This window comes from Ceratotherium simum, chromosome 1 (genome assembly GCF_057802395.1).
Source record: "Ceratotherium simum simum isolate JZ-2026a chromosome 1, ASM5780239v1, whole genome shotgun sequence".
In the NCBI taxonomy this organism is placed as follows: Eukaryota; Metazoa; Chordata; class Mammalia; order Perissodactyla; family Rhinocerotidae; genus Ceratotherium; species Ceratotherium simum.
The window spans coordinates 3,312,829-3,323,299 of NC_141900.1; the positions used below are offsets into that span (position 1 = coordinate 3,312,829).

Consider the following 10,471-nt stretch of genomic DNA (forward strand, 5'->3'; position numbering starts at 1 on the left):
GCCGCTGGCTCCTGTCTTTGGGCATCAGACCTCTGGGCTGTGTAGCTGTGCAGGCGTGGCCCGGCGCCCTGAGCGCCAGCTCGGGCTAACAGCCACCTGAGAGCTGGCTTGGCTGGAATCCTTCAGCAGGCCAGGCTGAGCTCCCCTGTACCTACCGGGCCCTGCAGGAGACATCTGCCTGGGGGCTAGGCTGCCTGGGGGTAGGCTGAAGAGGCTGAAGGGGTTGGGGGGCTGGCTACAGGAGCCATCTCAGGGCAATGATGTCATCGTGGCTGCTGGGGGCAGGGGGTTGCACAGGTGTGGAGGAGGGACCTAGGTCTTGGGAGAAGAAAGTTGACTTACTGGAAACCTAATGGCACTCCCGAGCTGCCCCACCAAGCCCGCAGGCTCTGCCACAGCTTCACTGGGATCCATGTGTCCTAAGGGCTCCCCCGATTCCATTTTCTCTTTCTTTACGTGCTGTGTTGAAGTGCTCTAGGGATTCTCCAAAGGGATTATTTTTCTTCGTTTTCGGTGGATTTTCTTGTTCTAGTGAAATTAATTATCCTTTTTAAATTCTACTTTGATTTGAAATACATTGAAATTAAAGTTTACTTTATAAAAGAAAAGCGGACCTCCATATTTATACTTCTCAATACTCACATGTTATTCAAATAAATTGATCAAGGATTAAGTCTTCCATAAATTTGCCAACCAGTGAATCTGGCAGTTAAGGTTTTTTGTTTTTGTGTGTGTGTGTGTGTGTGAGGAAGATCAGCCCTGAGCTAACATCCATGCCAATCCTGCTCTTTTTGCTGAGGAAGCCTGGCCCTGGGCTAACATCAGTGCCCATCTTCCTCCACTTTATATGGGACACCGACCACAGCATGGCGTGACAAGTGGTGCACAAGTGCTCGCCCGGGATCCGAACTGAGGCCGAAAGCAGCGGAGTGCACGCACTTAACCGCTAAGCCACGGGGCCGGCCCAGGCAGTTAAGGTTTTAATGCAGTCGATTGACAGTGGGGAAAAAGGCATAGATCACTCATGCTCGACTCGCCTTTCCCTTTGTGTGTCCTAGAGTCAGCATTTAACAGAAACTGAAAAGGATCGAATAAATTAATGACAGAAAGAACTAATCAGAAATCAAAATTAAAACCCATTTATTCTCAGAAAATTTTAAAACCATTCCCTTTTTATCCTTAGTTGTTCTTATGTGGATTTTGTTTCAGAAGTACAATGAACTCCATTAAAGTATTCTTCACTGAATCAGAATGAGCTGCAAACAGGCAGCATGTATGATCTTAATGAGGAATTTTGGAAAATGGTGCCGTTTCTGAATATTTTAATAAGAAGAATCATTATAAAATAAGAATTTTTAAATTGACAAAAAAGTAACTCAATAGGTTTTCATGGCAGGGGTCAACAGAATAATTCTTACAATTTCAAGAATTATGGGATACATTCTTAAGTAATACAAAATAATTATGAATATACTTTTCATAATGTACTCAATCTTATTTTTAATTTTAGGATAATAATCTACTTTAGCTATTTTGGACATAAATGAGGAATAAATATTAACCAGGTGAAATAAAATAAATCACATTTAATTAACACTCCATATTCTATTAACTAACGACAATTAAATTTTACATTGCATACACTAGATTTGAATGTCAAATAATAATGTTTAGACAATTCAAGTCTAAAACCCTGAATCTCAGGGGTGTGATGGTGCTCAGGGCAAGCTGCCCCAGGAAGCACCACTCTGGTATGTGGATTATTTCGAGCTGAAGACAATAAGGACTCAGAGAGCTCAGGAAAAATATTTGAGTTTCCCCTCTCAAACTGCCTAAAAAATTTAAAACCAAAAAATCTGTTTTAGGAAGGGGTTATTATCATGACTGCTATAAAAGATAATTTAGGATAGAGGTTACAATAGAAAAGGCACCAACAAGCCCATCTTATCGGGAGTTCTGTCTCTCTGGCCACATTCTTTGGATGGCCCTGCGAGGAGTTGTCAGACAATCATTTACAAGGGAAGTCTCTATTTGTAAATGTATCTCTCTCTCTGTATTGAGAAAAAGGGGGAGTGAGCTCATTTCTAGTAACTTATCAATGTGGAAGATGAGGCCTTGGGGCTGTATAATAAACCTTACTCTTGTTTACTGTGCTTTAGTGGTAATCTCCTGTAACTGACTCCCCCCACCCCCAAATCCTCCTTTGTCATTGGCTGAAAATGATATTTAAGACGAGAATTTCTGCTATTGTGTTGAGAAACGCAGTGTCCCTGCTTTCTCCCATGTATACATGTTATTAAACTTGGTATTATTTTCTCCTGCTAACCTGTCTTGTTGATTATTTGGCCAGCCAGAAGAACCTTAAGGGAAAGGGCAGAGGGTGATTCTCCCTCTTCCCCCGACAGTTTTGGCGAGCCAGCCAGGAGAAGCACTGGCTGGTAAGTTGCCTTCTCTGGCTGGAAGACCTGCCTTCTCCCTGGACTACTGCAGATGATGAGATACGGGAACGCCTGACGAAAGCCGGCAAAAGGTAAGACTTCTTACCACGTTAGCCTCCCTGAATCTCTATCTGCGGAGTCCGGCGGAAAGAAGTGGTGAGAATTTTTTTCTCTTTCTAAATTTAGATTGGCAGGAGAAAATATTTGGGAAACTAGTTTCTTGGGCTTTTAGTGACTCTTGGTTTAAATTTGGTAGAGTACTCTTGGTTTTGATCTTGATCCCTTTTCCTCCCAGAGGTAGTCTCTGTTTTTCTCTTTTGTCTGTGTCTTTTGTCATAAGAAGGAAATACCATAGGGTAGGACGCAGGCATAGCCCCTATAAGCCTGCTGTCCGGGCCGGCCCCACAGACTGGTGAGTTTGCGGGTCTCACCAGACCGGCGTCTACAAACTTTGCTGTGGGTTATTATGCACATGAAGTGAAGGCCATTGCCGAGGGCATCTTGGAAGCCAAAAATGCCGCAAATTTAAGTGGGCGCGGGTCGAGCAGTTAAGAGCCATTAGGGCGCTCGCCACTTTCAGAAGACTCCCGTGTCAGGATAAGTTGGATCACGGAACGGGGTAGATGACACAGGTCCCCCGCCAACTGCAAGAAAATGTCCGTGCAATGACGAGGTACTCTGTAAAGCACACAGTCCCCGACCCCGCCGCACCTCCCCCGCTAGGTATTATTCTGGCTCCAAGAGACCTAAGGCGTGGCTAAAGCTGTCATTGTGCACATAAGAAAAAAAAAAAAAAAAAAACCGGATGAGGTTTTTCCTTCTGTCTTGTTCTGTGTCCTGAGAAAACTTGGCTTTGTGACCAGTGAGAATATTCTCCTTGGTCTCCACCATACGGAAGGTGCATTTACCGGGGTGCACCTTGGTGGCCAGTCGAGTAGACTGGGGTTCCGAACTGTCTCTGTCCGGCTGTGCCAAGCTCTCAGGGGAGTCTGAATATCTTTGGGAGTGAATTCTGTGGATCATGGGGGCTACATCATCTGTGCCCTTACCAGGGACGCCTCTTGTGTCCATGAGAAAGATTTATTCTAAGCGTGGAAAGTTACCTCCAGGTCTTTCCTTAAAAAGGCTTATTGGTTCGAGTCACTATTGGAATAAATATACAAATGAAGATCCTACTCGTCAATGGCCAGACGACGGATCCTTTAAATTGGAAAAACTTCTAAACTGGGAGAAAAAAAATGTTTTGAGAGCTCTCACATAATTGCTTAATTGGTACCTATGAATTAAGGCCAAAAAAAAAAAGAAAGAGAAAAATTTGACTAGTCTTAAGACCTTGACTCAGGTTACAATTGAATTGAGAACATGTAAAAGTGTAAGTGTTGATAAGATTATAAAGGTTGGAATGTTTGACCTAATTTTATATAGCAGTTACATCAACTTTACCTGAGTATGTTTTAAAATGTCTGACTGGGAATGCTTCCCTTGTCCAAAATTAGAAGACCAAGACCTATTGATAAAAATCTTAATGATAACTATGTTTAAAGGTATAAGAGGTGATGAAATTTACATAAAATTTTGTAGAAAAAAACTGATGTTATTTCTATTACAGAACTGGTTAACAAAAATAGTAATTTAAATGATGGCTAATTTTATCTAATGTCTTATGAAGTCTTACAGGCAATCTAAATAATTATTGGGAACAAGTAAATAGTTGTGAAAAAGATAAATGTTGGATGAACTTTAAACAATAATTATGTGTTATGGTGGTTACAGCTTCCAAACTCTTTTTGGTGACCTAAAACTTTAGAGTTTTGCTGAATTTTATGATAAAAATTCTCTGAGTATCATCATTTCCAAATAAGATAAGATATTAGACATTGATTGCTAAATGTACATTTGTCTACTTTTGGCTTTTCATTACAGGAAAACTAAAAGGTGTTTTGGGTCTATTGGTAAACATGTGTTTTATTAAAAGATTGTACTATAAAGTAATGTGTTTCTAGAAGTTATGAAGTATTTATAAATTTTCCAAGCCACAAGATACTAATGTAAAAGAAAGTTTATAATTGTTTACTTAGTTTTTACTTACAAATTAAGGTTTCTAAGGGTTAAAATTTCTAATTAATATATGTGATTGAAGCTACTAAAAAAATTAAGAAAAATATGTCTGTGTACAAGGAAAGTAAGATGTATAAAGGTACAAAGAATGGAAATATTTTGTTTGGTTAAGAAAGATAAATTTGTCCTCAAGTACTAGGAGGGAAAAGAAAGACATGGGACAAATTCTGAATGTAAAAAAAAAGTTATAGAAGGTTTGTGAAAGAAAAATTCTGGAAAAGGAGTTTTATACATGGTCAAGTTGGCTAAGATTGAAATGAATTTAATTAAGTAAATGAGTTTTAATAGCAGAAATAAGCTGGTACAAAATTAAAATTTAGTCTTCTGTCTCTTAAAAGGATAATTTGCTTAAACTTGATAAAGAGGTTACAAAAGATTTTTCTTTACCTTTGAGTAAGTCTACCTAAAAGACAGAAAAAAAAAAAAACTGTTAAAATAATTTCCTGTGTTCAAAAGACTGAAGTCTCTCTATTAAGGCTTTTTGGACTGTTAATGCTCTGTTTGCTTTGACTTTTTATATTTTTGACAAGCTCCCCAAAATTCATATCTTAAATAAAGTCTTTTTTTTACTTTTTTCTTTGAAAATTTTCAAAGGGCCCTGGAACTTCTCAAAGAAATTTGCTCTCTTCCTATAAGAGAAAAGATACTAAACTTATTAGGCTTATTCCATATGTTCAATTACATAGAAAACATTGTCAGAACAGTGATGATGAGCCTGCTTAGGTGCTATTATGTGGGCAAATGTTATTGACATAGGTGTTTTAAAATTGTATAACATTACTGAAATTCTGATCTGTCCTGGTTATCAGTCATAATCTGGTTATTATTATTTTAAAGTGTTGTATGTCACAAACTTAACCAAATTTCCTTGTCAATTGCCATTTTGAGGTCTTGTTGTTTACAGACTTATTTCTTTGCTCTAATGCTTTTGCAAAATGTTTCAACTTCAGAAAATTCATAGAAAGGACTCTGATATTTACACTGGAATACAGGTTTCTAACAAATTTTCTGATCATAAAACTGAACTGGGTAAAGAAATTACAGAAATCTGATAGAGAGACTGATAACTTCATGAAGCTGCTAACAAAAAGATTGGGATCAAAAATGGATTATACAGGACTGAATGAACTGATAAAGATGATTATAATTTTTATGATTTTTCATTTGAAGTATTGCTGAATTTTAATGTTTTGTTTTTTCAGATTTAAAGAAAACTTTTTCTCTTTTCTCCTGAGATAGCTATGACTTACAGCAATTTAGTAAATGATATTTTTGTAAGTAAAATTGAAATATTTATCTTTTTCTCTCTATCTGATCCCTCAAATTTAAAAACTCTTAGTAAGTGAATATTGTTGTTTTCATGACAATATAGTTATTTGCATAAGTTCAATAAGAATCTGTTCTCCTTATAACAGGACACAATTGAAAACACTGGTTATATTACCAAGGTTGTGACTAAAACATCATATTTGCGATATAACCATACAGCTTTTGAGCAATGAAGATTCGACTTTATAGAATAAAGCCACGTAAAAATATTGGCCTGGTACCTTATGTTCCAAACGGCACTTACCAAGATAAGTAAAAAATGTCACTTATCTGGCAGGTATATTTTAGAGAAACCTCGGAATAGAGGAATTCACCCAAATTTATAGGTATTACAGGCAAAGTCTGATGACAAAATCCTTGGCTTGGCTTTCCTGGCCTCGAGAGGCCTTTGAAGTTCAATCTGAGATTCCTTATAAAAAGTTCCAGCAAAGCAGATTTAAAAGAGCCTATGTGATCAATTGCTATTCTTGCTGTACTTATGTAAATAATTGAGCCAACTCTATTGGAACTAGACTTATTTTGCAAACTAGTTTTAATTTTGCTATCTTAATAAAAATGAGGGTGATTTTAGAGAAAAAAAATTATATTTCAGTAAAAACTATTTCAGTATAAATTTGCGGATATTAGATCCTAGTTTTGTTGTCTTTTGAGGTTTTTGTTTTATATCTGTTGACTGGACTGGATCCTGATTTCTTCTAGTCTCCTAAAATATCTGGCTACAGATGTCCAAACTAATGTTTTTGATTTTTTCCATCATTTTCATTTGAAATCACTGAAAACTGAACCTGCCCTTTTTCCTGAAGCCTTACAAACTAAAGCTGATGAACTTGATATAAACTTAAGAGATGACCTGACGACACCATCAGAGACATTTTAAACTGCAAAAGATACTTTGACGCTGACATCTAAAATTCTTCTTCACTGGCTGTCCTCTGAACTCAAAAACTGGTTTACAATTTGCTCTAACCATTAACCTTGTTTTTCTTTCGTTTACACAAATATACTTTTAGAGTCTGCCATGCTGTTGGCACAATTTAGAAATCCCGTGGATTCTTAACTTCTGCAGGAACTCCTATTGCTAATAGACACTTAATTACAGCCTTATTACAAGCTATTCACCTTCCTTCAAAAATTGCCATTGTTCATTGTTCAGCCCATACTAAGGAGACTGATGTCATATCTTTAGGGAATGACAGGGCTGACAGAGCTGCTAAACATGCAGCTCACTATGGACCCCCTTATCCGTTTTCCACCCAATTCTTAAACCTGCCTTTATCCCTGACTGATGTTATTAACTATCAGGCAAATGCCCCACTATCTGAAAAAGACAATTGGATACAAAAGGGTGCCAAACAATTATCAGATGGATTATACATTGGACCAAATGGACTTCCAGTAGCTCCTTTTCTTTTGACTTTTTGGCTTGCACTTATCTCCCACCAAATGGGACATATGTGCAAACGGGGGATAGTTAAGGAACTGAAAGACAATTGGTTTTGCCCTGGCATCCATAAAATTTCTGACCAAATCACCTCCCAGTGCACAACTTGCAAATCTTACCAAGTCTCTGGGAGAAATCAGTGTGATCCAGGAAGTCCTCCCAGGCCCACGCTGCCTTTTGCGGCACTCCAAATGGATTTTATAGACTTGCCTTCAGCTTTAGGTTACTCTCACTGTTTGGGTATTGTCTGCATGTTTAGTGGATGGACTGAATGCTATCCGACCAGACATGCAGATGCCACAACAGTGGTAAAGAAATTAATAACTGAAGTTATTCCTCGTTTTGGCATTCCTTTATGGATTGAATCAGACCAAGGAACTCATTTTACAGCAGAGATAAACCACTTGCTTACAAAAACTCTGGGGTATTCATTAAAATTTCATACCCCATATCACCCTCAATCATCAGGACAAGTAGAACGTAAAAATCTAGATATAAAAAGAACTCTAGGAAAAATCTGTCAAGAAACTGGACTTAAATGGCCAGAAGCTCTGCCCTTGGCCCTTATAAAGATTCAAAATACTCCAAATAACAGACATGGATTGACTCCTTTTAAAATAGTTTTTGGACGTCCGATGCCTACTGGTGTCTCTAAACCTTCAATTCCTGGATTAAATGAATATTATGGGAACTTAAGTGAACAATTTGATGCTGTGACTTGTTATATACAAAAATTAACTAGTATACTTGAAGCATATCGTCAACAGGTAAAAGAGGCGTGGCCACCACCTTCTGACAAGCCTTGCCATCCCTTTCGACCAGGAGACCTGGTGTACATCAAGGTCTTTAGAAGAAAACACGCACTATCACCTCTCTGGGAAAGACCTTACGAAGTCTTACTGACGACCTGCACTGCCATCAAAATAAAGGAAAAATCTTGCTGGATCCATGTGAGCCACGCCAAAATAGACCCAGAACATCGCTCTCAAGACAACTGGGAGATAATCCCCACAGGTGACCTTAAACTAAGGATTTCGAGGGCCAAAACCCAGGCCCCAGAAGCAGCCGACATCACGAAGTAGACAGCTTTTCCCAAGATCACGGATCGAGAAAACCTACTTTGACCCATTTCCTCCCCCTTACTTCAAAACTCCCTATATATATACACACTCACACACACAAACTATTAGTGGATATATAAATATATATATATTTTTAATCATTTATTAGAAAGCTGACTGGAGAGTGCTGGTCTCTATCTGTCCCTCTTCCCCTCTCTAAGTCTCCGCTATGGGCTCTTTTCCGATCTGTGTCTTGCTTTTACTAACCCTCTCCTTTTCAACAGGTCGGGCACAGACCAAACACCCCCTTATGCCAGTTTACCAAGCCCTAGCCACGCTAACTAATCAATCTGACTGTTGGTTATGTCAACAGCTAGATAGTGCAAAAGAACCTGAACTAGTCTTTGTTCCTGCTGATATGAACACCTGGTAGACTAAGTATGGAAAATGGATGAATAACAGAGTATGGTATCCGCAACAAGGGAAACTTCACTCTGCTTCTTCTCCTGGTGAGTCACTTGGGCCCCAGAAAGACTACTTAGAAGGTCAAGGACTGTCCCTTGCCCAAGTACAAGCAATAGGTGAAAGTTTTTCCCTCTGCATTGAAAGTAAACATGGCGCTGGACCTTTCCTGGGTGACATACCGAGACAATATTACAGTCAAACTCTGTGGTTTGATTCCGCAGGTGGCATCTTCAGAACTCTCAAGAGAATTGTAAGTGACTCTATCACTACTCCCTCTGGCACAAACTTTTGCCAAATCACCAAGTGCTCTGGGTGGCCTACGAGCCACCTGTGTACAACTTGGGGTATTGCAGCTATCCGCATGGTTAGGCTGCCCAATGCCACAGACTATATATGGGTGGATCAAAAATCTGGACTCACCTGGTCAGGTGACAAGACCAGGCTTTATAGCTGCCAAAATCAGACTGCAGGCCTCCTGTACCAGCTATTCCGCAATCTATTCTGTTCTCGCAGACTGATAGGAGCTCATGGGAAATGGAGATGTTTAGGTAGTAACAGTGCAAGTGGCACAGATCATGAAATAGTCCAGATCCTGGGAACTACAGACTCAATTCTAACCTTGTCTTTAAACTACACTGGTCTTTTCATTTTATGCGGCAACAAAGTGTATAAAGGATTCCCACCTAATTGGTCAAGACGATGCAGACTTGGATACCTGGCTCCTTCTGTCACCAAACACTCCACCTTAAATGCTAGCCAAATTACAAACTTGGGTTCGTTTGTTCATAAGATTGTGCCACATAAACGTGCCAGTCGAGAAATCGTGGAAAATCCACTTGTGTATCACAACTCCAAGTTCTTTTCAACATTGAGAGTCCTATTCCCCAGCTTTGGAGATTATGAGTTGGAAAAAGCAATATTAAATCTCTCTATGGTAATGGAACAAGAGTTCAACACCACCATGCAAACCTTGAACATACTCCAGTCAGAGATTAACAGCCTAGCATCTGTGGTGCTCCAAAATCGACGTGCTCTGGATGTGCTCACTGCCCAGCAAGGAGGAACATGTACAATCATTAGAGAAAAATGTTGCTTTTATGTGAATCAAACAGGTCAAGTAATATCTAACTTAAATCTATTAAAAGAGAAGATTGACATTTTTCATCAGATAAACGAAGCTCACACATTTTACTGGACTGACTTATTTCCAGGATTGGGGGACTGGTTTAATGGAGTGTAGAAAAATATGCTCCGATTTGTTCTTTTCTGCTTGTTCATCCTCATTCTAATCTATGTTCTTTTCTCTCTTTGCAGACTTCTTATCACTCGGGTACTAACATGATTTCTCTCTCCACAGTCACCAGCTCAGCTTTAATATGTGAAACTTCTAGGGAAGTTTCAGAGGAGGGAACTGATGGTGCTCAGGGCAAGCTGCCCCAGGAAGCACCACTCTGGTATGCGGATTATTTCGAGCTGAAGACAATAAGGACTCAGAGAGCTCAGGAAAAATATTTGAGTTTCCCCTCCCAAACTGCCTAAAAAATTTAAAACCAAAAAATCTGTTTTAGGAAGGGGTTATTATCATGACTGCTATAAAAGATAATTTAGGATAGAGGTTA

At 39.0% G+C, this 10,471-nt stretch overlaps 1 protein-coding gene across 1 annotated transcript; it reads left to right on the forward strand.

Annotated features, from left to right (window-relative positions):
* The first annotated feature begins 1,690 nt into the window (after positions 1-1,690).
* Positions 1,691-10,155, forward strand: LOC147918118 (endogenous retroviral envelope protein HEMO-like). The gene is made up of 3 exons (XM_087430582.1): positions 1,691-3,336; positions 5,759-8,896; positions 9,074-10,155. Exons 2-3 carry the CDS (start codon positions 8,839-8,841, stop codon positions 10,090-10,092), a joined length of 1,077 nt encoding a protein of 358 aa, XP_087286708.1. The 5' UTR covers positions 1,691-3,336; positions 5,759-8,838; the 3' UTR covers positions 10,093-10,155.
* Positions 10,156-10,471: the final 316 nt, after the last annotated feature.

Bases quoted from the DNA above. Each gene is read 5' to 3' on its own strand.
- LOC147918118 (XM_087430582.1), top strand. From the start codon at position 8,839: ATGAATAACAGAGTATGGTATCCGCAACAAGGGAAACTTCACTCTGCT. The intron at 8,897-9,073 runs GTGAGTCACTTG...TTGATTCCGCAG, and splicing joins TCACTCTGCTTCTTCTCCTG to GTGGCATCTTCAGAACTCTC.